The sequence below is a fragment of the Pagrus pagrus genome (assembly GCF_965226575.1).
Source record: "Pagrus pagrus genome assembly, chromosome: 21".
NCBI classification, from domain to species: Eukaryota; Metazoa; Chordata; class Actinopteri; order Spariformes; family Sparidae; genus Pagrus; species Pagrus pagrus.
Genome location: NC_140208.1, coordinates 16,372,468 through 16,398,155, shown reverse-complemented (window position 1 = coordinate 16,398,155; position 25,688 = coordinate 16,372,468). Strand labels below are relative to the sequence as shown.

The 25,688-nt window shown below is 40.5% G+C and overlaps 4 protein-coding genes across 5 annotated transcripts; 2 read left to right on the top strand and 2 right to left on the bottom strand.

Annotated features, from left to right (window-relative positions):
• The first annotated feature begins 5,347 nt into the window (after positions 1 to 5,347).
• LOC311250114 (ras-related C3 botulinum toxin substrate 1) lies at positions 5,348 to 10,092 on the top strand. The gene is made up of 6 exons (XM_084341656.1): positions 5,348 to 5,706; positions 6,988 to 7,059; positions 7,248 to 7,365; positions 7,787 to 7,849; positions 8,143 to 8,302; positions 8,669 to 10,092. The coding sequence occupies exons 1-6, from the start codon at positions 5,672 to 5,674 to the stop codon at positions 8,797 to 8,799; spliced, it is 579 nt and encodes a 192-aa protein (XP_084197782.1). The 5' UTR covers positions 5,348 to 5,671; the 3' UTR covers positions 8,800 to 10,092.
• On the bottom strand, positions 9,867 to 13,665 carry crym (crystallin, mu). The gene is made up of 8 exons (XM_084341655.1): positions 13,378 to 13,665; positions 13,151 to 13,301; positions 12,997 to 13,059; positions 12,796 to 12,897; positions 11,389 to 11,572; positions 11,140 to 11,261; positions 10,949 to 11,033; positions 9,867 to 10,827 (listed from the first exon to the last, which is right to left on the bottom strand). Exons 1-8 carry the CDS (start codon positions 13,542 to 13,544, stop codon positions 10,754 to 10,756), a joined length of 948 nt encoding a protein of 315 aa, XP_084197781.1. The 5' UTR covers positions 13,545 to 13,665; the 3' UTR covers positions 9,867 to 10,753.
• A 1,852-nt stretch (positions 13,666 to 15,517) lies between these two features.
• On the bottom strand, positions 15,518 to 16,952 carry LOC311250636 (NHP2-like protein 1). Its single transcript, XM_084342493.1, has 3 exons — positions 16,725 to 16,952; positions 16,430 to 16,550; positions 15,518 to 15,978 (listed from the first exon to the last, which is right to left on the bottom strand). Exons 1-3 carry the CDS (start codon positions 16,725 to 16,727, stop codon positions 15,716 to 15,718), a joined length of 387 nt encoding a protein of 128 aa, XP_084198619.1. The 5' UTR covers positions 16,728 to 16,952; the 3' UTR covers positions 15,518 to 15,715.
• A 1,315-nt stretch (positions 16,953 to 18,267) lies between these two features.
• Positions 18,268 to 25,372, top strand: uqcrc2b (ubiquinol-cytochrome c reductase core protein 2b). Of its 2 annotated transcripts, none has more exons than XM_084342101.1 (14): positions 18,268 to 18,377; positions 19,560 to 19,643; positions 20,055 to 20,204; positions 20,509 to 20,573; positions 21,401 to 21,457; positions 21,938 to 22,062; positions 22,516 to 22,613; positions 22,702 to 22,759; positions 22,877 to 22,972; positions 23,067 to 23,266; positions 23,424 to 23,504; positions 23,593 to 23,669; positions 24,346 to 24,499; positions 25,011 to 25,372. In XM_084342101.1, exons 1-14 carry the CDS (start codon positions 18,345 to 18,347, stop codon positions 25,092 to 25,094), a joined length of 1,362 nt encoding a protein of 453 aa, XP_084198227.1. In that variant the 5' UTR covers positions 18,268 to 18,344; the 3' UTR covers positions 25,095 to 25,372. The 2 variants fall into 2 exon arrangements, with proteins under 2 accessions (XP_084198227.1, XP_084198226.1); XM_084342100.1 differs by lacking the exon at positions 19,560 to 19,643 and adding an exon at positions 19,679 to 19,780 and having other exon boundaries at positions 18,270 to 18,377.
• The last annotated feature ends 316 nt before the right edge of the window (positions 25,373 to 25,688 follow it).

The window sequence follows — 25,688 nt, the reverse complement described above, 5'->3', positions numbered from 1 at the left end:
GGACACAACTTACCAACTTTGACTTCATATATGCAGAAACATGGCAGATGACACCAATTTTTTGGTTGATAATCAGAAACTTGTGTGGCATATCAGTTCTTTTCTCACATGTAGTAGTATGGTATCAGGTTGTAACCATCAGACGCTTTCCACGACCAAGACTCTTGACGATGGTGATGAAACACTGATGCCACTTGATTCCGACAACGTTATACTATTGGCTCACAAACAAAGAAGCTCAAACCAACCATCAGGGTTCTTCCTATACAGAGATGAACAAAACAATCATTTTGTACTATTTTTTAAAACATTGTTTCATATTTATCAATATGACCTTTAACAGTAACTTCAATTATCCAAATGTAGACAATCAAATGTCATGTTGACATTTTTGAAATTTTTGCTCCCTGTTCATCTCCATAGAACAGGGCGCAATAAAGAGGTGACGTGACATGACATGTAGCTATAGAGTCTTACTTTATCTGTTACCAAGAAATACATTTAGCTGTTATCACTCAAGATTATACCCCTCGGCCAGAGTGTGCAACAAGTTCTACTCTCTGGTGGTTAATGACTGGTTTTCTTGGAAATGTGTGAGGCCGCAGACCTTGAGGGAGAGCAGGTACACCGGAAAAGTAAATTATAACAATTCATCAAAACTGGAATCTCAAAGAAAGAACAAAAACTAGTACACAGAGACATACAGGCGCAATCTCTCTGGCAGAGAAACACACTCTGAAACCCCCTTAAATCCACATACAGTCCACTATCTGTGTGGACAATTTCTACACAGCACCTCCTCAATGAAACAAGCTCATCCAAACATTTCGTGGTCTGAACTCTTGTTGCACTCATCAAGGAAATGATCCTGTGCTGCATAGAAGTGGATTCACCCTGTGCATCTCTTGGTTGCAGTTGCACAGTAGCGGCGTTGTAAGCGAGTACCCTGCTTCATGACCCATGCTGTTATAATGAGGTAAATGTTGAGTTGTGGCGCTTCAGAGTTTCACTCATCTGTATTAAAATAATCAGATTTATTTTGATTGAGACAGGCTGATTATTCAATGTCTACTCATTCCTCTAATATGCCACGTTTGGCACGTAGTGGAATATTAGTACAAGTCGAAGCAATAAAATAACACACACACGCATTTATCGGGACTGTGCTTAGCAATTAGGCTGAGTCAGCTACACTTGATTCATCACCTCTCATCTGTCGCTGAGGTACGCTGCTAGTAATTCAGAGTTCTTTTGAAAACATAACCCAGAAATAACATTGACATTAAAAACTTCAAGCTGGGACTCTGGGATGCTCCCGTGTGCTGCGTTTCTGAGGAATTCCTGATTCCTGTGAAAACCATCTGCCATAGTCCCACACACATTCCTGCTAATGCAAACACACAAAGTAATGTGACCACACTTCCTTTCTCACAATGGCTAAGAGAGTGAGGTAGGCGAAGAACGGAAGGGAAATCGGAGAAAGAGAAACACACAGAAAGTGAGAGGGAGGACAAAGGAAAATGCAATGATGGGACATCTCCCCAACTGGGAGCAAAATGCTGGAAACTTCCCATCACATCCTCATCACAGCAGCATGTGACTCATCTAAGGGCTCTGATTGCAAAAGTGACTCACGGCTGATTATTAGATTGTCATCAGGAGAAAAAAAAAAGGCTTTACAAATAGATGGGAGTGGACACTAAACACAGAAGTCCCCTCTCATCTTGATGACTAAAGCTGTGTGTATGCTGCATGTCACTGTCAATGCAGCGCAAGGACTTCAAAAGTGTGCTTTATTTTTAGGGGGCTGCACATCCGCTGCCACTGGCTAACAAACAAGCTGCATGGAGCTGCCTGAAACCTACCTGAACTGAACGACTCACACTTTCAGCTCAACATGCAGTCCAATGAGCATCTAGAGGCAGTTCACAGCATTCAACACTTGATGGGTGGCAAAATGTTAGTCTTTGGTGCAGCTGTGACATTAAAAAAAACACTGTTATGAAACTCAGTTATCAGATCAGATATGCACATTTGCTGCGCCCTGAGCAGACTTGCTTCGGCAGATGAATTCTATGAAAATCCATCAGATCTCACAGTCCGAGCTGCTGAATGATTCATAGCATCGCTAGTTATCTACAGGATCTTATTACAGCGGCATATAGGCCTATATTGATCATATGGGAACTAGAGATAGCAGCAGCACAAATGCCAAAGCCTCAGCTGGCTTCAGCCATCTGCTTTATGAACTCAGTTCAGCAGAAGTGATGAAATCCAGGGAATAGCCTGTGAATACTCTCATCCTTTAGCTTTCACTCCATTTAAAAATGTTGACTCTCTTGACGTTATGTGATTGCAGACGTCCCGCTTTGCTACCATTGCAGAGCACATTCTGGCATTTAAGCGTTGATTGCCTGCAGACTGTCAATCTGACTCCTATGCAAATGTGAGCACCATGACAGGGGTCATTAAATCTTGGTGATTATTTAGAGAGCTAATGGTTGAGCATAATGATCCGATGAAATGGCTCTGAACTGCAGTTTAAAAAGGGAGATGCATATGGTCTGAGGGCGACAGGAGAGCGGGAGCAGAGCTGAGCGTGACAGCGCACAACAAACTCTCGCCACCAAAGTTTTCTTTAATAGTCTTCTGGCTCGTTAAAACCTCTTTCCTCCCACCTCTGATGTGCAGCTCTTGCACCAATCCTTCTTTCGAAACACAGAGCTGACAGCGCTCCAACATTTCTCTTCAAATTAAGGGTATTAAGGGCACAACAGTTCTTTACAAGTTACACATAAAGAAAGCCACAACTGTAGTCTTCAAGGAGACATATTATGCTCATTTTCAGGTTCAGAATTTTATTTTGGGTTAATAGCAGAACATGTTTACATGCTTTAATGCTCAAAAAATGCATCAGTTTCCTCATAATGTCCTGTGTTGCAGCTCTGTATTCCCCCTCTGTCTGAAACGCTCTGTTTTAGCTCCTGTCTCTTTAAGGTCCCCCCTCCTGAATGCCCAGTCTCCTCTGATTGGTCAGCTCAAACACGCCTGACCCAGCACTGCTAATAACAACAGAGCAGCTGTGCTAAATATATTCTTAAGTGCCAAACTAGCTGCTGGCATAAATTATGCAAATGTGCGACATGGTGACGTAGTGTGATGTCACACACATGAACAAATTCATTTTCAATTCATTGTTTTACAGGGCGTTTGTGCTGGATTATTTCTATACACAGCATGTCATTTTTCCCCACTTATTTGTACAAATTAAATAAAGATATAAAGTGTGAGTTAGTGAGCTTTAGAGGCTCCGTTTTATGTTAACGGTAGCACAGAGCCAGGCTAGCTGTGCCTATTTCCCCTTGTTTTTTTCAGTCTTCAGGCTAAGCTAACCTAACCAGCTACTAGCTCCAGCTACATACTTATTGTACAGATATGTGGTAACATGTCAATCTTCTCATTTGACTCTCACAAAGAAAGCTTATCAGATTTCCCAAATGTCCAACTATTCCTTTAAATCTGAAGTAACCCTGTTTCACAAAAAATGCTGCATATTTGGGTTATATAGCGTTGAAAGCTGGAAAATAATGACAGCAAATGCCAAACACACCCATGCTGCACTATAAAGAAGACACAGACAAAATGTGATCCTACCAGCAGCGATATGTTGGGAAACTATAGCAGATGAAGTGCTGATAAATGCTACTAATCAGCAGTCTATTATGACCATTGTGTTTGAAAATCCCAGTGTCTCTAAAACTTATTCAAGACGTACCAAATTCAGATTTTTCTCTTCTGGAGATGTATGAAAACTGCCTCAGAGAGAGATTTTTCTTCTTAATGTCTTTTCCCAGTTTGACTTCCTGGTGTCCCACAGTGTGACGCCGCTGTGTTTTACAGCCTCCCTGATGTGCAGCGACAGGCCTGTTTATCCTTCATTAATCTCTCTCCCCTGCTTTTACTCCCCCCACTTAATGCTGACGTTTATCCTATTAATGTGTTGTTTGATGGGAAAATCCCCCAATAACATAATCCAGTGTCAAGGTTACTAATGTGTGTGTCTCCACTGAGTGCATGTGTGTGTGTCTGTGTGAGCAGAGTTGATGCTAGTTGCCATGGAGTCAGTGATTAATTGATGGAGATATAAAACCATTGCAAAGATGGTGGTTACTTTATGCATAGCTGTGAGGAAAGGGTTTGTTAGTAGGTGAGTGTGTGTGTCTGTTAGGTATTTGCATTTTATATTTACTCCCCGTGGCAGGCTGTAACGATTTGGGCAGTATCATAAACTGTAGTTTTTACAGTAAAACTGTAAAATTGTAAAATGCTGCCCCCTTATGTTCACATTCAAAACTGTCTTTTTACATAACGTATGAAAGGAAGAAGTAACCATGTACTGTATATCAATGGTAGAAGTATTCAGATACCACAATGTGCAAATACTTGACTTCTAAATAAATGTCTAACACTGCTTAAAAAAGCTCCATTAATATGACCAAAAGACACATTTGGTTTTAATTAAAGGTAATTAAATGGAGCCAATAGAGTCGTTGCTTTATTTTGTTGTCCTCATTGTTTTTTAAATTCCTCCCTTGTGATGTATTTTTTCTTACCATTCTGTGCTGCTTTTATTTGTAATCTTCAATTTGTAATCTTCTATTCTGTAAACTGCCTATAATCTTTTGTATCTATTCCTTATTCCTTTGACGTGATGTCATCTTCTTATCATCCTTTATTGATTTTATTCTATTACTTTTTCTCTCTCTTTCTTTTTCTGTGATTTTGCCAGTTTTATCGCTTTTATTCCTTTGACTTGAAATAACTCATTTTGACTTGACTTCTGTTTCTGCCTTCTTGTTTTAACTCACCTTAGACAAGGCTTCCTTGGGTTTGGCTTTACTGTTGGGTGTTTAGTCCATAATATTGTCTTCCTGCTTTTGCTTAATTGTCAAAGCACTTTGTAGACTCTGTTTTTAAAGGTGCTATATAAATAAAGTTTATTATTATTATTATTATTATTATTATTATTAGATAAAAAGTCCATTAATAATGAGATAAAAGGTGGAAAATTATGAGATAAAACATCATAATTATGTGTTACAAAAGTCATAACTATGAGATTATAATTTCCAGTATCTGTGACCTAGGTTACCATGTGAATTTCTATTTTTTTTCCCATCAATTTGTTTTCTTCAAGTAGGATTACATTATCTTTACTTAGGAAAAGTATCTGATTACTTTACGGTATACTGGATACAGGCTCTTCTCTAAAGGCGTCATGCTCCAGTGTGACCAGCAGGCGGCAGTGTTTCAGCGCCCCGCTCTGACCGGATGTGACTCGCAGGGCTCTCTGCGCTGCAGCCTCCAAACTGTGGGCGGATTTTTCCCTCTTGACTCCAGAGTTTTTTTTTCCTGGGTGTTGCCTGCCTGGATTACAACTTTGGAGTTTCACCGGGTGTTGCCGAGAACGAGAGAGACAAGCCGGATAATTTCGGCAACGACAACATTTTTCTACTTTTCGGAGCGCACTCTTGGCCCCCGGCACTTTGTTTACGTTGTACTGTTCTAGCGACACCGGACCGGGTTATTACAGCCCCCGTTATCCAGCTAAGCTAACTGAGCTCGAGCTGCTGTAACGGTCACTGGGGTTTGCTAGCGACAGAGCCGTCCGATGCAGGCCATTAAGTGTGTGGTAGTGGGGGACGGGTGAGTTAAACTGTCCTTTTATCCTCACTTTGAACTGTAACGCTGACTCCTGTGGTAACCGGTATCGTTGTTGTCGCTGACCCAGTTACCAACAGTTGGCTAGCGGCTAACCAGCCTCAGATAACATGCCAACTTGAACGACAGCTGTTGTTGTGCTCTGCGGTCCAGCTGGGTCAGACAGATTTATCTATCGACATGCTCTCGTTAGGTGTGACTGACTCAATGGGTCACAGCAAGTCGTTTATTAGACATGACGAAGGCTGCCATGTCGACAGCTACGCAATCTACTTGAAAGCGTGTCCTAAATAAAAGTTTTTGGATTTCTCGCTGTTGAATTGATTTCGTCATTAACCATACATCCATTTCAGGGCCTTGGAAAAACATGTATAATCTTTTATTGTATGGTATTCACACATTAGCAATATAGTAAAGTGTTTTTTTTTAAAACTAGCTGATGACTTATTCTGTCCTATATTTATCCTCTATGAGCCAAAGGATTCAGGCCATTTTTGGGATGATATAAAATAGGTCAAGACATTTATAGCCAGCGGATGTTTGGTATTTTTGCTAAATACATTTCTCAAAAACAAACTTGTAATAATTAAAAAAAAAAAAAAAAAAAAAAAAAAAAGACTGAACAAAGGCAAAAATATCAAAAAGTCTGTAAAATGTCAAAAAGTCTGTAAAAGCTGTGTTGTACCAGAGTTTCACCTTTTTTTCCCCTACCAACTTTCATGTAAATGCTATTAGAAATAGAATCAGAGCATTAACAGGATCAAACGAATGAATTGGTTTTCATAGAGATTATGAGCCATGTTAGATGTTTGCATTTGGTTGACCTCGAACCCTTATTTAATCATCTGAATACATACTGATTTTTGACTTTCTGGTAGGACAAGTACATTTTGGAAGCAATCTTGCCATCATTACCAGGCAGAAGTTGTGATCTTTGACAGTTCACAGTATTAAAGGAATTTAGTGTATGCAGACAGATATTCTTCAGGATTTACACCTGATCAGATTTAGTTTATGCTGTAAACCATTTTAAAGCTCAACTATGGACATTGTCACCAATAAAGGTCACACCCATACTATTTTGTCAGTTGTTGGAGAAAAGCTGCATTGTGCACTGACTTGTCAACCTGTCAGGCAAGACGGGTTAAACACACCACATACGTAGGCTATAAAATGCAATTTTCTGTTGCCTTAATTCACTTAAGAATCTACAGTAACTAATTCACTGTGTGTTATCTCTGTTAAATATCTCCTTTCTAATCTCAGGGCTGTGGGTAAAACATGCCTGCTCATCAGCTACACTACCAATGCCTTCCCTGGAGAGTACATCCCCACAGTGTAAGTAACACACTAACACACACACACCTCATGAATAGCTGTGTCATGGAGATGGTCAGCAAATGGAGATGTGGCGAGTCCACCAGTGCAATGAGGAAGATGACGGTCATATTTTACAAGGAAATGTTTTATCTTCTCTGTTACAATATGTTAAATTCGAAAACCTAATGTCCCCTCCCTCTCTACAGGTTTGACAACTACTCTGCCAATGTGATGGTTGATGGGAAACCAGTGAACCTGGGCCTGTGGGATACAGCAGGACAGGAGGACTACGACAGGCTCAGGCCTCTGTCCTACCCACAGACAGTACGTATATATCCATGCATTCACACACAGTGGCATCAGCCAGACAATGTTAGCGAGAACACTGTTTTCACTTTGCCCGCATTGATTTGGAGTCATTCACTGGCCTGTAATGCTTGAGACAGAGTCTTTGCACTCAGTAGAGTAGAGCCTTGTATCCACAGTACCTATACACTGTCTGGAGGACGGCTGGAGGAAGTGAAAGGGTGCTCTTGTTTGCACTCTTTGTCCTTACAACAAACTGGCCTCTGTGCCAAAGACTTACAGGGAGCTGAGTGTGGGAGTCAGTTTGTATTTGACCTACACAGTCCAGATTTGTCCAGCTGTGTGGACCCTCGTGTCTGAACATTTAGAGACTATTAAGTAAATATTGCAACTGTTACCTAATGTTATATTACTGATGTTTGACATTTTCCCTCCTCAGGATGTGTTCCTGATTTGCTTTTCACTAGTCAGTCCAGCCTCCTTTGAAAACGTCCGTGCCAAGGTGAGAACAACCTGATATTTATAGTATATGGAGTTCAGTTAATAAAGTAACATGAATAAATGCTCTACATTGTAAAAGCAGGACTGAGAACTATGCAGCGTTGGTGGAAGTTTGTGACCTCTTCATGACCCCTGAGTTCCTCAGAGGTCACATCATGTTGAATTTGGATAAGAACCAGGAAACTGAGAGAGGAATCTATTCTTTGAACAACCCACCCACATTCCACTTAGTCTGCCATGCTGTCCATCTGCATCCTGCAACCTCTGACTGTATCCTCCTCTCTCCTCTGCCAGTGGTACCCTGAGGTGAGACACCACTGCCCCAACACACCCATCATCCTGGTGGGCACCAAGCTGGACCTGAGAGACGACAAGGACACTATCGAGAAACTGAAGGAGAAGAAACTCTCCCCCATCATCTACCCTCAGGGCTTGGCCATGGCTAAAGAAATAAGTCAGTTGTAACACTACACATACATAGATACAATTTTTAAATAACATTAATGAAACAGTATTAATGTCTGCAAATGTTGCAAATAACTTTTTAGTTGGGAGTGTTCTGGTAATTTTGCTTCGAGTATCCACCTAACCATATTCACGTCATTTAAAGTCTATTCAACCTACTATTGTGTTAAAACCCCCATTTGCTTTGAATACTAATGTACCTTGTGTAGCCTGGAATGTGGAAAGATGTTGTTTGGGATTTTACAGTGTCCAATCACACTTGTCTTACTTAGTCTTTTGGACAGACAAACAAAAACAAGCTAGTTCGCTGACATGTTTCTGTGCTTTCCCTTTTTTCCTCTGCTCTGCCCACCAGGTTCAGTGAAGTACCTGGAGTGCTCAGCTTTGACGCAGCGTGGCCTTAAGACCGTGTTTGATGAAGCCATCAGGGCGGTCCTGTGCCCCCCACCCGTCAAGAAGAAGAAGAGGAAGTGCACATTATTGTAAAGAAGAACCACAGGGAGTAGGAAGTGTGGTTGCAGTCAGAACTCACCTATCAGAGGGAAGATGATGATGGCTGGGTTCCCCAAGTATCTGTTCACCCCCTGTGTCCTTGCTTTTATAGAAGCTCTGGTAGATCAGACTTCCGCTGAAAGAACCTCACAGATGTAAGCAGCGCTGAAGGTTTTCTGTCAGATTTGGTGTCTGGTTGCTTTCATCTGTTTAGTTCTTTCAGATTGACAGGAATGAAGTGACTTTGCTAAGGCCTTGGGGGATGTGAGGGTGGGGGGTTGTGGGTTTGATTAAGGAAAAGGAGGAAGGATTTTGTGAAGAAACACTACTTGAACGTGAAATTACCGTAGTTTTAACTCCATAAGTGAAGGAGGTCCTGCACTGCACTCTTTTCCCTACACACTAAGAGATTCCTGCTGCCTTGATGAAATTTTACTTTAAGAAAAAAATGTTTTTTAGAAGCAACTTTCTCCTTTTTTCATTGTCAGTCTTTTGTGAGCTGTGGTTGACGGACCGTTTCGTTTACATGTGTCATCTGACTAGACTGAGGTGTTGCCAAAACTCAGTCAACGGTCATCGCTTTGTCAATCCATGAACACTAAATTGTCGTTTCTCTTCCTTTTTAATTTAGTTTTAATCTGTACGATACCATCACGCAGTCGGTTTAATCCTTAAACGACTTATAACGATTGTAGCAGCTGTTAAGATACCTAATAATGACTCTACAGTTAATGAGCATTTAAAACACAGTGTCTGCTAGATATTTAACAGGTTGTGTTCCTAAAAGCTTTCTAGTTCCATCGCTCTGTTCTCGCTATGTGTTAAGTGAACACGCAGTATTTTATGACAGACTGTCGGGCATGTAAAGGTGCAGTGCAACCAATGTTATTCATGGCTTTTTTCTCAGTATATGATGATCATATTGCTATGATGGTCTGTAACCATATCATATTGACCCCATCTGTAACTGTTTTATGAAGTCTATGAGCCAGTGTGTTAGCACTTAAAGGTTGCAACTGATTTCAATGTGTCTATTGTACAACATGACCATGAGAAGTAAATAGTCAGCACAGGCAGTTTTATTCTGAAATGAGCAGTGATCAATTTGCGTGGGTGCCCTGGTGAGTTGCTGTAAATCTGGACTCATTTTATCAGTGTTTCAATGGCGCAGTGAAAGTGCACACTTAGAGTTACTTTCTTGCTAAATGTGGTATCATTTTCACATAGTAATATTTGATTTTTTTTTTTATAAAAAGCAAATAAAATCATTAAAAACGCTAATGTCAATTATAAATTTTTTGTCTTCTTTCAAAACACATAACAGGGAAATAATAAAAGTCAGGCTGCAACTCATGATTTTCTTTTACCTCCTTTTTTCCTCATTATATAGAAAATAGTGAAAAACATTCATCACAATTACATATAGGTCAATCAGAAACATTAAAGAAAATTACAATATTCAATAATTTCAAACAAAAAATGTATTCACATTAAACTTTTTAAAAAAAATTTAAAGGAAATAAGCAAATCATATTTGTGAAGCTGGAACCAACCAATGCTTGCTAATACTAGGCGTGCTAGGAACTCAGGATGGCAACGTCAGCTGCTCCACCACTTACTCTAGCACCACCAGGGGGTCAATGTTTAGGCTGACATGTTTTTATGACAGAAAACTACCTAAACTACAGACATTTCCATCAGTCAGCTGAACCTAGTGTTTTGTGCCAGTTAGCATATGTTAGCATGCTAACACACTAAACTAATGGTGAATATTGTAACGATGCCAGTTGAACATTGGCATGTAACCATTATCGTCTGTGAGCGTGTTAGCATGGTAAACATTGCATCTGATAAACAGTGTGCTGATATTAACATCTACCTCACAGCATGGCTGTAGTCTCTGTCAATAAAGGTCATACACAGGGCAGGATTGAAACACATGGCCTCTTCACAGTCTGCTGGCATTGGTTTTCCACTGGTCAAATACCAGCTGAGCAGACACAGCATCTTCAACTCCCATACCTGTTATTGTAAAACACAAGGCACATCATGGTTACACTCTTTAAGAAAGATGACACCTGGATTCTTGATGTACTGAATTGGAAAAATAAAGTACTTCAAACGTGATATGGACGAGGCTTACCAAGTGATTTGAACACAGTTGTCTTCTCTCTGTGGGCAGGTTTTGTGCCGTTAATGACATCTCCAAGCTCTGCGAACACCTCAGCCTGAAAACACGAGATCCACACTCATATTTATCTACACATAGGGTGCCAGTAACGCACATCTTAATCATCTCATCGAGGCGGCTAGAAAGCACAACGACAGACCGACCCCAGAGAGGATGACGTCGCCGGCCTCGGCCATCGCTCCCTCTCTGCTGTCAACGTACACCACCGCCCCCTTCATCAACACGTCGTCCAGCTCCCGCCAGTTTGGCCTGCAAGCTCCCACCGCTGCTCAGCAACAGGAGGGAAAAACAGAGGTTACTCCCTAAATTCTGACTTATTTATGAGATGCAGATCTAAAAATCTTCCCTATCTCCTCTCACATTTTGTTTGAGTGTTCATTAATTCCTCTCACCTGCCACGTGGGCACCGGGTTTGACCCACTGACCAAAGAGCACCGGCTCTGTACATCTTGTTACTGTCACTATGGTGTCAGCTCCCCTCACCGCCTCCTCCGCCGACAGACATATCTTCACCGGGCCACCGACAGACTGGCAGAACCTCTCTGCTTGCTGTCTCGAGCGGCTCCACACACGCACCTGTGGTGAAGGTCCAGGGAAAGTACTGTATAACTAAACATTATATGTAAATCAGACAACCACAGAAGTGATTTCACTAGTTATCAATGAGGAGGTCGAGAGTTAGGACAGAACTGTGAGTGTGATGAGCCTACACACTTGATTTAAAAGGACAGAGTTTGTTGAATTGGGAAATACATTTATTTGTTTTTATTCCAAAGGTTAGATGATAAAAATCTTTGGGCTAAATATTAACCTTGATTTCCATCCAATGAAGTTCACTGATATAAAGTACGAGAGATGTGAAGTAAAAGGCTTCTATAGAAAAGATAGATATAGTTTTGATAGTATTGGTACCAGTCACTTATACCCAGTCACAAAAATCCAACTGACACCAGGTAACGGCAGCTGTTTTCTACCGTTCAGTGTTTTTTCTGCGTATTTGTGATGATGAACGTGACATATGGAAACAGAAAGGCAAATTTCGCCTATTTTTAGCTGGTTTGCCTGTGTTTCAACAACAACTTTGGTGTAAAAGTCATATTATTGTAAACGTCACGCCGTCACAACCGTGCAAGATAGTGTCACAAAACTTAACAGCTGTGCAGACGAGAGCAAAATGAAAGCGGAAAATTTGAAAATGGGCGTGTTTCGTGAAAGGGGGGCCGGAGCTAGGGAAGTACAAAGTAAGAAGAAACCATTGGCCCCCCCATTTTGCGGCCCTGGCCCATATTTGTTTTCCTGTTGCAGCATTGTTGTAAAAAACAGTTCCAATCTATCCTGTCCACTACTGCAGCTGGTACTGTTTGACTTTGTTAACTGTCATTTTTTGTATCCCTCTGGGGTGTTGTGGTGGCGGAGCAGTTGTCAGGCAAACATCAGAGGCTCCAGAAAGCCACTGCACCCCGCCAAGAAATAGTCCTGCACGTTACATCTCATAAAAACACAACCTGCCATACTTTTGCTTGTTTCTTTCCTACAGATTAATACACAACATGTTAATTATGGAGCTTGAGATGTTTGTAGGTGGAATTTGCTGCCTTTGGACAGAGCCAGGCTAGCTATTTTTCAGTCTTTATGCTAAACTAAGCTATGCCAGGCAGCGATAGCTTCATATCTGTCTGGGAAAGAGAGCCAATAAGTGTATTTACCAAAATATGACACCACCTTTCACGTAAATGAAGCAGCTTATTTTCACACTAGCTATTCACACATTTTATTATGACACATGTTTGCAGCTGTACCTCTTTGAATGGAAACATTTCTGTGAAGACATTGTAATGGCTCAGGGCCTGTGCGCCTGTCCCCAAGATGGCCAGGACCTCTGCTCCAGGACGCATCAGCAGCTGCGTGACAGAAACACACCGGGACAGAGCCAAGAGTGTCAAAGTCAGAACAGGAATGCGAGGAAGTGTGAGGAGATGTTTTAAAATCTGGAAAAGCACCTTAGCAGAGATGGCCGAGACTGCGGCTGTCCTCATACCTGTGATGACATCTCCATCCATGACCTGTGGGGTTAAAAACACGTCATCCCTGCCGCCTGGGTGGACCTGATTAGACTGGATGTTTCATGCATGGTTAATGGTTAAATTGACTCACAGCCTTCACATTCCCATACTCTGGATCCAGCAGCACCACAGTGGCTTGTGTGCCTGGCAGAGTTGAACCCTCCTGCCTGTTGTAGAAACACACGAACTTCGTGCACAGGACTCCGTCGTTCTCCATGTATGTTGGCATCAGTCCCATGAAGCTGTAACAGAGGTGGAGCAAGATCAGACAGTGGCGGTTATAACAGAGCGTTGATGTTTCATTAGTTCAGGCCTTACCCGTTGTGTTTCTGCAGGGGCACCGTGGAGCGCACGGGCTGGATCACCTCCGCGCTGTCCCGTCTGGAGAACTTCCCCAGGGCCGCCTCCAGCCGGGGGACCAGCTCTCTGTAGTGCAGCAGCCGCTCGACTTCACGCTCCCATATGATAACAGGAGGCCCGGCCATCGTGGACAGAGCTGCTGCTGCTGCGGTTCAGAAGAGGACTCGAGTTTATGTTCGGTCCAAAGTTCGTGTCGCTGGCTGACCGTGTGCCCGTGCTGCATTCAGGAGCCGCAGGACAGGCAGGCTCTTTAAACGCCGCTCCAGGAGGAGTGGCTGGCAGAGACTGACATGGGAGGGAGGAGCAAGCTTTATAATAAATCCGATATCTTTTATGTATTTATTTATAGAGAATAAAGTGCAGGTGAGTTTACATTTTAGGCTAAGGGTGTTTTTTTTATGTTGAGCAGTGATTGGGAGAAGTTTAATGAGTAAAAGCAGTAATAGCCTACAACAATGGAAAACTATCAGTGAAAGTGAAACGGCATAAGTATTAGGAGTAAATTGCACAACTATTAAAAGCTATTATGCAGAAGTGCCTCTCCCAATGTTAGACAGACCGGAAATGGAAAATAAATGTGTAAATCTGCTTCAGTGCTGTGTTTAAGTACACTTTGAGGTACTCTATTCAAGTATTTCCATTTTAGGCCACTTTAAAGGACAAGTTGACCCAAAAATGAAAATTCAGACCTTATCTTCTCACCCCCATGCCGATGGAAACTAGTGAAGTTTGGTAGTCCACAAGACAATTCTGGAGTTTCACAGCAAAACAGCTTTGCAGCTTTTAACTAAAGTAGATGGAGACTTGTTAAAATGTGGAAAAAACAAACACATGCTACGTAATCCAAGTCTCTGAAGGCCCAGAGATCTCAAACTGATTTGAAAATATGTTATTTATACCCTTTTTAAATCCAAAATCTTCACTTCAGCTGCACTCCATTTGAAGTGGGTGCACAAGCTCGACTGCACGTGAAGAGTGTAAATAATGAATTTTTAAATCAATTTGGGATCTCTGGACTTCTGGAGACTTGGATTACACCAAACGCCTTTTAAAAAAGGTCCCCATCTACTTCAGTTGTTTAGGAGAATGCTGCAACACTGTTTTGCTGTCAAGCTCCTGAAATGTTTTGTGGACTATGAAACTTCTAGTTATAATTTTACAGATTTGACTTAATAAACAACTTTGTGGCCTTACAAAGTTGTCAGCACTTGGTGAGGGTGGATCATCTACTTTTAAATGTCTATAAGCACTGCAGCTCCACCAAAGAGAGCTCTCCCCCCTCACTACTTTTTTAGTTATTTAGTTGGTTATTTAATTAAATAACTATTTGAGTCCCTCAAATGCAGCATTTCACAAGCAATATGTCAAAAGCAAAGATTTGTGAATAGAAAATAATTAATATATACGTGTATCAGAGCTTAATTTTTTCCTTCTCCAGTTTAACATAATTTTACCTTTTTTAAATTGTATTTTCTATTTATTGTGGGAATTTAACAGTTTTGGATTCAGAAATCATATCAGGATGTGAGAGGGGAGATCCCCTTCACCTACAGTGTGGGGAGTTGTCAGTGAACAGGTACAGGAACAGAAACACTTACAATGAAGTATTTTTTCCATACCGGATCTGAGTATTTCTTCCACCACTGTTGTATGCCTATCACTTTACTTTTATTAACTATGCAGCACTGTCACCGTCATTTTCATGTAGCAGCTGGTTTAAATATACAGCATGTTAAAATATTTTTTCTTAAATGTAATTAAATTAAATATGACAATCACTGCAAAGTTTTTTACAATAAGACTTAAATAGTGGATTACAACTAGTGAAGCAACCTGAGGCTGCCATACTGTTAGTGACCTGAGGAACATGGTGGCAGCATCTCCAAGCAAAATTAGCAGCTGTTGTATTTGTTTTCAGTAAAAGCATGCCAGCAATCTCAGCAGAGCATTGCCCAGTCTAGAGCTAAAATCCATATTCCTGCCAAAATTGATAAATTAAAGCGTCAATTACAAACGCTTTTGGACACATCTGATATAGTTCAAGGTTAACTTCACAATCCGATTGAAAATCAAACACTCAAATGAACAACACACCAGGTTTAAATAAAAAAATGTTTTATTATGAATCAGGGGATGTCATGGCAAACTGATACACTAACTGGACACACTGTCCTAAAATGTAAAAAAAACCCTTATCTATAACTGTTTTTTATCAAACAGAAGACAAAATTACTTTTAATCTGGAAATAGTCTTCCCCTTTTTAATCAAGGAGAATATGTCACTACAGTGCAAAAATCACACGAGCAGTCTCTCGATAGCCATCTGGACAGACTGAATCTGCGGCTTGAGCTGAGACCCCTCCTTTATGGTGACTGAGGTAGCAATAACGGGGCGTGACACCCCACAGGCCCGGCCCAGGGCCTGCTTGGAGCGGACAAACACGTACGGGACGTTCTTGTCCTCGCAGAGCAGTGGCAGGTGGAGGATGATCTCCAGTGGTTCAGCATCAGCGGCCATCACGATGAACTCAGCGATGCCTCTGTTCAGGGTTTTAGTGGCTGGGGACAAAGTAGAGTCAGAAAATACATCAGTGACAGTTTAGAACTAAAGATATCTTATCAATTATTGCATGTGACACAAACAAGCAGCAGATTCTAATGTCTGAGAAGCTGCACCAGCAAGTATTTTGGATTCTTGCTTTAAAGATGACTGAAAGATTCACTGGTAATGAAATTATTTGATTATTAGTCATCTTTTAATCAACTAATTGACTTTTGCCGAACTAATGCACCTCTATAATGAAATATATGAAACTGATTTGTTAAAGACAATCAGTTAAGTTACTTTTCATGGCCATGATCTTTTTAATGCACACATCTGAGAGGCTTTAGAGAGCTGCTGTGTTTAAACATGTGTCCCGGAAAAAACACCACGTTTTCCAGACTTTTCAAAACATTCCCAGCTTGTACGTGAAGTAACACTGTAGTCCTAAAATGTACACTTCCTCACCTTCATTAGCCCCCTTCCTCAGCTGTTTGTAGTTAGAGGCTTGCTGCACCAGGTCCAGGATGGTTTTGGTCAGCGTGGCGTCGGCCAGCGGGTAGGCCTTTGGGTTCACTTGAGCTTCAGTCTGATCATAACACATAGAACAAAGTAAAACCAAATTAACCGCAGGAAGGCAGTATATAAAGCCAACAAACACGATAATATTGTGAGTTAAACGTCAGCTTGCTGTGCAGCCTAGTTTCGTTAGCTTGCTAACAGTTAGCTTGTCTGTTAGCGTGTTAGTTCATTCAGAACTCACCATTTTGAATTGTTTATCCTCGTATTCCGGCCCTCTCGGCGAAATGCTTCACGGAGGACTATATTGTTCACCTGAAGTTGAAAAGGCAACAAGACGAAATATGTACTTTCTGTCAGTAAACGTTTTTTTTAGCAGTACGAACTCTCTCAGCTCTGTCGCATGCAGCAGGTCCAAACGTTCACCGCACGTGTGGGGTGACGCACATGCGCACTGGCGACATCAGCTCAAAACGACAGGAAGTGCTTTCCCCCTCTTTGCTTTGTTTGCTGCTGGTGGATGAATGGATATTTGATTTAACTGCTAATTGATCAACTTTTAAGCAGTTTCTAATGAGTAAATATTGACTTTAACAACATAACAACAGAGTATACAAATTCTGATTCTGTAAATCAGTTTAATGGACATGTCAATTATATAAAAACAATGAAATAGTAATATTAGTATCAATAATCCTGATTCTGGATAATTAGACTATTTGTAAGTAAGTAAGTAAGTAAGACTAAGTATTTCATATTTTAAGTAGGTATTTCAATTTACTATTGTGTCATATTTATTTTATGTGCAATATCTTTTTAGATACAATGTTAACTGCTTCATTGTTGTATTTCAAATGGGCCTATGTAAACATTTGATTTGCTGTTACTTATACTTAATTCTCTGTAGTTTCACATTTCTATACTTTCATGTTTTGTATAGCCTGATGTTTTTTTTACTGACCCATGCAGAGAAATCCAAGGAGAGTAAACTGCACAGTGCAAAAAGAAATAGTAAGAATGTTAAAATGAACAAATGCAAGATATAATAGTTAAATAATAAAATAAGAAATAATAGTTCAAACAATTAAAGACATTAAAGGCAATGCACTAATTAAACTACAGTTGTTACAGGTTTGTTATCAGTGCAGCATTTAATGGTAATAATGTACCATTAATGTACTTGAACATTATTTATGCAAAACAGAAAAAGCCTTTTTGTTTGTGAACATTTACGTATAGTATTCGAAATTTAGATTGTTATAAGTTGGATGATGTTTGCTTGTTTTTTTTATTGTTTCTGACTACTTAAGAACATAAACTTAACATAATTCATAACATAAAGCAAATTATCAGTAATGAACACGGAAAAGGGTGTAATGCCAAGACAATGCAAAATAAAAAGAACAGGATATATCAGATTTTTTTTTGTGTGTGTAACTTTAAAGGACTTTTTTTTTTCTTATTTATAATGGTACTTTAGTGGGGCAATAGCCAAACCTTCTCCCATGAAATATGAAAGAGAAAACCTTTCATATAGGTGTTGAAGTGAGGAAAATAAACCACCCACTTTTGAAATTAAACGTTTAGGTCTATTATTGTATCAAGCGTTGTAAAAAAAAAAAAAAAAAAAAAAAATTTAACCGCGTGAAGTGTCAATATGGTGAAATAATAACTCATCAGTAGGATATTAATGCTCAGTCTTCACTGGACAGTCTGCACTCTATTCATCTCCGTGGCAACAGAGGGCGCACGCTCATTGGCTCAGCGCTACTTTTGCGAGCGACGACCTCGCTGTGCATTCTGGGTAGGGCACTTTCACGACAGCCATATTGCTCCATCGTCCTGACCGAAGGAGAGAGGGGAGATGAAGGGGATTCGGGGAATCAGTCAGCTTTCGGTAAGGACTCAGCAAACACGTCCTATTTATGTATGTATCGGGACAACTGTACCAACAGGAGCCGTCCGCTTTAGTCTTTGAGTGAGAGTCGGACGGTGTAAACTTTCAGGGTCGTGTCGGGACAAGGTGTGATGAAGAGCAGACGAGGAAGCGGTCAGCTGAAGCTTGTCGTGACTCTGCTTAACCAGCACTAAAGCAGCTGATAACGTTGCTTACTGGACACCTCACAGTCCGGGTGTTATACCTTTAAACTATTTTTAAACCCAATCCTGTTTACTGAGGGTCTTCAGAAGTGTTGAGGCAGCTAGCCAGCTAGCTTAATAGACTCCGCATCCCCTCAATAACTAATGTTGACGTAATGTGCCGGGCTTGCTTATCTTACATTTCAATTAAAAGTTAATAAGTCATAATGTGCAAATTAATTTACATTTTGAGTGTTGTGTCTGTCGTTATACAAACAAAACCACTCTCCAAAAGCCAGACAGTGTTTGTTACCGTTGGTTATAAAAGTAACCAAATGTGGTGAATAAGACATAATCCATCTCAACAACCTGCATTTTACAGTCAAACATATAAAGAACAAGTTAGTGGTGAATAAGCACGATTCCCTTTATATTATATTGAATTAAGAACGGAAGGCTTTCAGTGTGCTTATTGAAATGCTGATATAGATCTAAAATTAATCACAAGAGATTTTACTTGCTGTCAAAAATCTGAACGTATTGAGCTTAAAAGACCACACAAGATCCATTTAGTAGCAGTTCATGAGCTTTTGATCATATCACATGATCTTCATCAGCAGCTTCAGTTTGCCTAGTTGTCAATAAATGATTACTTTTTTCTTGAAGTGTGGACAGTCCTGCTGATGAGGAAGATCGTGTGAAAGCACCTGAAGAGATACTAAATAGAGATTCAGGTGCAATCAGGAGAAAGTCATTTTATGTATGTTCTACTGTAAGAATTGGAAGATGTATTATATTTTAACAGCACCAAAGCAGCACTACAGTGTGTCCAGCTACACAAATAGGTAATTTTATATGGGGTAGCATAAACAAAATGAATAAGATTACTAGTTTTGTGAAAGTATGTCGTATTTCTCCTCACACCGCCCTCGCATCAGTCAGCAGGCCAGCAACATGTTAGTTGTAATGTCCCGCCTTCCAATGTTCTCTATCTTTCCAGACAAGGCTTTACGCGGCCCAAGCTGCCCGTAAGGTCGACTTCGGGGCCGCCGAACACGTTAAGTTTCAGCCGCAGGATGTGCAGGTCAGTGGATGTTCACATGTCTCTCTCCTCCACAGAGACGCTTCTATGCGGCTACCAGAAAAGGCCAGTCCCTTGCCCAGCCTCTTACTGGCCTCAAGCTCTCTCCAGGGGCTGCACACTCCTTCCAGGACGTCCATGTATGTTGGGGAGGGATGAGGATGGCTGTGCTGGGTTTGGTTGGGTCCTGACACTGTGGTTCTGGGTCTAAGAACGACATGTTTTAATAGCATTTCATGCCTTAGCCATTTGTCTCCTCTAATGAGTATTAAATGTCATCTAACTAAAATTTCAAATAATCTTAGAAAACCCTTTCAAAGTGCAAATTGAGGCTTATTGGCTTGCATGTTTCAGCCACATGTCAATTTTAATGAAAGTCATGAAACTCAAGGACATTTCTGTATGTGTCCTCAGGTCACCAGGCTGCCCAGTGGACTGGTGATCGCCTCCCTGGAGAACTATTCCCCAGCTTCCAAGATCGGCGTGTTCATCAAGGCTGGCTGTCGTTATGAGACCCCTGACAACCAGGGGGTCACCCACCTCCTCCGGCTGGCCTCCAACCTGGTATGATACTGTATATTTGTTGTATTGTGAGTCTGGTGTGGTTTCAAACAACTGTGTGTTGGTTTCCTTTTCTTCCCCAGTTTTAAAATAGTACTATCTGGGCTGCACGATTTATCATTTCAGCAATAAATATATGGCAGAAAAAACATATTGCAATGTCTGTTTTTTCCAATATTGTGCAGCCCTTGTATTATTCCTACAGCTATAAAGCACAAATGTGAGATTGTACGCAGTGTATATTTTTAAGAATGAATGTTGCCATCTGATTCATCTTGTTGTTGACTTGGCATTTGTACCTTTCCAGACAACCAAAGGAGCTTCCGCCTTCAAGATATGCCGTGGTGTTGAGGCAGTTGGAGGCAGCCTGAGGTCAGTAACCTCAAAGAAATGTCACTAAAAAAAAATAACACAGAATACAACAGGGTTTCTACTGGGTCCTCAAAAGTATTAAAAGTTGATAAATCAATTTAGCGAAAATTAAGGCCCTTGAAAAGTCTAAAAAAGGCTTAAAAGCCTGTTTTCTAAGGTAGTACATTTTATCGCTTGTTTTCACTATGTATATTTCTCCAAATAGGTTCCCTAAATTTATTCATTGCATGACCATGAGTTGTTACCAGACATTTCCACTCTTAACTCCTCATATGGTTTCATTTAAATAGATATCTGAGGCTCTTAGAGGTAAAACTCTGACTAGACTAAAGTTCTGGAAAAATAATACAACTTACCACTAGGTTGGGAACCACTGGATGAAACTACCTAATGGTAAATAAAGTAAATACAGCTACAACAGAATTGAAGCAATTTTAATAATTTAATGATAAATTATTTGATAATATATCAGTCACAGGGCCAATTTTCTACAGAACAAGTTTTACTTTCGACACTTTTGGCTGATAATACTGTACTTTTACTTAAGTAGGATTTTGAATGCAGTACTTCTACCTGTTGCGGAGTACTTTTACATTGTTGTCTTGCTACTTTGACTTGAGTAGAAGATTTTTTTTAGACTTTTCCCACCACTGGGTATTTGTGAGGGAGTTCTTATATGGCGATGAGGTCTTAAAAAGTATGGAAAGGGTCTTAAAAAAGGTCTTGAAAGGTATTGTATTTAACTTCAGTATTCCTGCTTATACCCTGTACAAATTTCTTCCTCGATCTGTTTTCTTACCTGGATGTCTGTGTATGTGTCTCCGTAGTGTGACTTCGTCCAGAGAGAACATGGTCTACACCGTCGACTGCTTGAGAGATGACATGTGAGTTTTTCAATAAAATGCTGGGCTCCTACCGAACGTTGACGTGCAAAAATATAAATTTAAGTTCTTGATATTTTCTTTACTAACTTAACTTTGATGTTTAAGAAGGTGTGGGAACCCTGAATATCAGTGTTGTGATTAAACATGAACATGAACATGAACTGGGACTGTGATTAAAAATGTCCCACATTTGTCGTACAACAAGTATCAATACTCCTTTTAGACTAGAAAGCAAGCTGTAAAACGTGTTGCTTCTTCAACTGTGGCTGAGGTCATCTTAAATTGTCAGTGACATAAGGGTAACGGCATAATGTAAAAGGAGCCTCTTAAACCACTTTGCCATGAAACATGACAGTTTGATACATAGAAATGTTCACTAAAGAGGCAGCTTATGTTGCAGCAGTGTTACATGTGATTATAGGAAGGGTTCAGCCCTTCATGTCACTACATGTTTTCTCCCTCTTCATTACCTGTCTGCAGTGACACAGTGATGGAGTATTTGATCAATGTGACAACAGCTCAAGAGTTCCGGGCGTGGGAGGTGTCAGACCTCACGCCCAGAGTGAAGGTGGACAAGGCCATGGCTGCAAACAGTGAACAAACAGGTGGGGCGTTATCCCCTTTGCAATGCACACACACAGAGTATTGGGGATTTTCTTTATACACGTGCTAGCTCGGTTTGACTCGGTTTGATTCAACGCGTCAGCCCAGCACTGCAGGGATTGCATCTCTATTACTAGCTGCTTAAATGTGTATCTTCAGCTACTGATGCACTGTTACTACTGGTCAAAGCAGTGGCTATAAGTTAATACTCTTCCTCCTTGCAGAGCTACTTATTTGTTATTCCCATTTTCATGCGACAAAGCATAGCCCGATTAATGACAGAAGCGGCCACAAATAAAACTGCAATCCTAAACTTGTCCTCACTTAAATTTAGATTAAGATGATGAACTACCCAGCATCTAGTTTATGAAGTTGTTTAATTTAAAATGGCATTAGACAGGTGTTTTAAATCCAATAATGCAGTTCATGATCATTCCTCTTTCTGTTTCCTCCAGTTGTGGTTGAAAATCTGCATTATGCTGCCTACAAGAATGCACTCTCCAACTCCCTGTACTGTCCCGATCACATGGTTGGCAACATCGGGTCTGAACATGTAAGTAATGTTTCTGTGTTTTTTCTGTAAGACTTGGTATTAATAGATCCATTCAAACCGTCTTTCTGATGTTTGTATTTCTCTCCAGCTGCACCAGTTTGTCCAGAACAATTTCACAAGTGCAAGAATGGCTCTTGTTGGACTTGGTAAGAGTCATTATACCTTCTACCTTTTACTTTTACTTTAACATAATAACTAATCCAAACATGGTGTTTTCCTGAATGGCCAACAATCTTTAAGTTTACGATGCTTTTTGTCTTCAGGTGTCGACCACGCGGTGCTGAAGCAAGTTGGGGAGCAATTCCTGAACATCCGCAGTGGGGCAGGCTCCACCGGGGCCAAGGCTCAGTATCGTGGAGGTGAGCTGAACGAATATTTTAAAAAATCTAAATGTTGGCACTTGCAACTGAAGAAAGTGCATCACCCCACCTGTCTTCTGCTGCCTCTCTTCAGGTGAGATCCGTCTGGCCAACACCAACAGTTTGGTCCACTCGGCGGTGGTGAGCCAGTCAGCAGCAGTGGGCAGCAGCGAGGCTTTGGCTTTCAGTGTCCTGCAACATATTCTGGGAGGTGGTCCGCAAGTCAAGAGGGGCTCATGCGCCTCTAGCAAACTGATCCAGGGCTGTGCCAAGGCAACTGCTGACCCCTTTGACGTAAGTGGTTGTCATTTTGTCATATAAACTTGTATAACAGCCCTTGACTGGCTCAACATGGGACTACGGAAGTGTGAAAACTTCTCTACAAACATGTGAAATCAAAATTGCAACATGCCTGTAAAAAATATCCCTATTTTCTTTTTTTTCTGAACAGGTCAGTGCTTTCAATACAACCTACTCAGACTCTGGTCTGTTTGGAGTCTACACCATTTCCCAGGTTGCAGCTGCTGGTGATGTGAGTGTCTCATAGTCATGACAAGAGTCTTGTCATAATGAAACTAGAAAGGGGTCTTGATGTTCTCTCTGTTCTCCTGTCTCTCCAGGTGATTAAGGCTGCTGTTGCCCAGGTGAAGGCTGTTGCTGATGGTGCAGTCACAGCTGCCGACCTCACTCGGGCCAAGTAAGACATTAGGACAGATAGAGACACTACTTTGAAATGATGCCACCTCTTACTTGCATGTTTTACAAGTTAGCTGACAATAAACGCCACCAAAATGGGGTTAATTATTTTAGACTGCAAATTTGAGTTAGCATGAAACATGGGCCAATAAGCAGTTAAATAAATAGTTTAACATTTTTGGAAACTGGCTTATTGGCTAAGATTGACACCACTCTATTGTCTGTATGGTAAATATGTAGCAGCAGCTTAGCTTAGCATAGATTACCGATAGATTTATGTTTAATTTACAGACCTGAGATTGATAATAATTTTGTCAGCTGACTCTGGACAAGGAAGTGAAAATTTGTACTTCCTAAAATGTCTTACTATTCCTTTAAATAGTTTAATGTAATATCTGTCTGCAGAGAAAAGGTAAAGTTAATAAATGCTGACTAGGTGTTTATTTTTTAAATGTAATTTATTTTTTCATTTCAAAATGAAAATAAATACAGAAACTATGAAACAGTTGCCACTTGGTGCCTGTTGGTGGTGCCATTAAGTCACATTCTTAAACTGAACAGGTTCCTTGTTAAACTGGCTGCGCGCTGTTTAAAAAACAGACTTAAACAAGTTTAATTTTTCCCTCCGAGTTTGTGCCATTGTGGCTTCTGAAGAGCTTGTCTATGTTTCTCTGCAGGGCCCAGCTGAAGGCACAGTTCCTGATGTCTCAGGAGACTTCAGAGGGTTTGCTGGAGGACATGGGTGCTCAGGCTCTGGCCAACGGGTCCTATGTCTCCTCTGAGGAAATCTCCAAAAACATTGACAATGTCTCCTTGACCGACGTCGCCAACGTAAGATATTCGGTGCTTTATTATTGTTAGGGTGTTAAGGAAGGGATGCAGCTTGTGGAAGACTGAAACTGACAAAATCAAAAATAAAGAGGAAAGAGAGAGTAAAGTGTAGGCACGTATTGTCTATCTGTGCACTCTGATGTCGATCAACTAATAGGGGGAAAGTTGACTTGATGACACACATTTAATCGGCCCCTCATCTGCACAAGGAGATAGAAATGCACAAAAAATGTAAAAAGAAAACACAAATAAATAAGCTTGGGGGGATCAAAATTAGGAAAATGCAAAAAGACATTAATAAAGAAAGAACAAATTCATAAATAAAATGGAAAATTAACAGCAAAAGTAAATAAAAGGGGTAATTAAAGGTGCAATAAGTAAGAATTGTACTCCTTAGCATATGGAAGTTACTTCAGTTAGATAATTGTAAAATTTGCTTCATTTATTGTGTCAAAAATGTGCTTTTGTAGTTAATGATGGCATTCTAAACTTTCTTGCTTTTTATTTCCAGGCTGCCAAGAAATTTGTGTCTGGCAAGAAGACGATGGCATCCAGCGGCAACCTCATAAGAACACCCTTCGTGGATGAGATCTAAAGCCCTTAGTCGTCACCTCGTACTTTACCTAACTCTGACGGCAAAGCAGAATTTGTTTCCTCTACATTTTGACAAAAAGAAAAAAGGTCCTCATCACTTTTTGAATCTCTGTTATTCTGAGAGATATAATGTCATAACACCACTGGGTATTTATAGGTGTTGTAACAGTATATTTTCAGGTGATGCTGCTCCGGCACATCACGACATCGTGCTCCATTCATCTGTCCACATTTACTGTATAGCTGATGTAAAATAATGAATAAATTCTATCTACCTTACACAGTTTTAAGTGTTTTGTTGTGCTGTGATTTTGACAATGGAAACAAAACAGTCCTAACTCAAGGTATACTTCCTAGCTTGCTCTTTAAGTTTTGACTGAATCAGACTAAATAAGCATGAACTGTCAAGTCAACCTGGATGAGAAGTCCAAAAAAGTGCTCATGGAAAATTGAAAAATCTGCAGTATCAGTCTGCTCATGAAGACAGTGTAATCCATTTTACAACTACTTAGTTTTAGCCCGATGCATTGTATTGCAAAAATCCTCTTGGGGGGTGTTTTTAGCAGCTCATTTAAAATGCATAATCCATGGTGAT

What these genes read in the sequence shown, in the direction of transcription:
- LOC311250114 (XM_084341656.1), top strand. Translation starts at nt 5,672, where the DNA reads ATGCAGGCCATTAAGTGTGTGGTAGTGGGGGACGG. An exon ending in GGAGAGTACATCCCCACAGT is followed by an intron (nt 7,060 to 7,247) that starts GTAAGTAACACA and finishes CCCTCTCTACAG; the next exon opens with GTTTGACAACTACTCTGCCA. An exon ending in GGCCATGGCTAAAGAAATAA is followed by an intron (nt 8,303 to 8,668) that starts GTCAGTTGTAAC and finishes TCTGCCCACCAG; the next exon opens with GTTCAGTGAAGTACCTGGAG.
- crym (XM_084341655.1), bottom strand. Translation starts at nt 13,544, where the DNA reads ATGGCCGGGCCTCCTGTTATCATATGGGAGCGTGAAGTCGAGCGGCTG. An exon ending in AGTATGGGAATGTGAAGGCT is followed by an intron (nt 13,060 to 13,150) that starts GTGAGTCAATTT and finishes TTAACCCCACAG; the next exon opens with GTCATGGATGGAGATGTCAT. An exon ending in GCGACGTCATCCTCTCTGGG is followed by an intron (nt 11,034 to 11,139) that starts GTCGGTCTGTCG and finishes TCGTGTTTTCAG; the next exon opens with GCTGAGGTGTTCGCAGAGCT.
- LOC311250636 (XM_084342493.1), bottom strand. An exon ending in GAGGAAGGGGGCTAATGAAG is followed by an intron (nt 15,979 to 16,429) that starts GTGAGGAAGTGT and finishes CTTTGTCCCCAG; the next exon opens with CCACTAAAACCCTGAACAGA.
- uqcrc2b (XM_084342100.1), top strand. Translation starts at nt 18,345, where the DNA reads ATGAAGGGGATTCGGGGAATCAGTCAGCTTTCG. An exon ending in GGGGAATCAGTCAGCTTTCG is followed by an intron (nt 18,378 to 19,678) that starts GTAAGGACTCAG and finishes TCTCCTCCACAG; the next exon opens with AGACGCTTCTATGCGGCTAC. An exon ending in TCCGGCTGGCCTCCAACCTG is followed by an intron (nt 20,205 to 20,508) that starts GTATGATACTGT and finishes GTACCTTTCCAG; the next exon opens with ACAACCAAAGGAGCTTCCGC.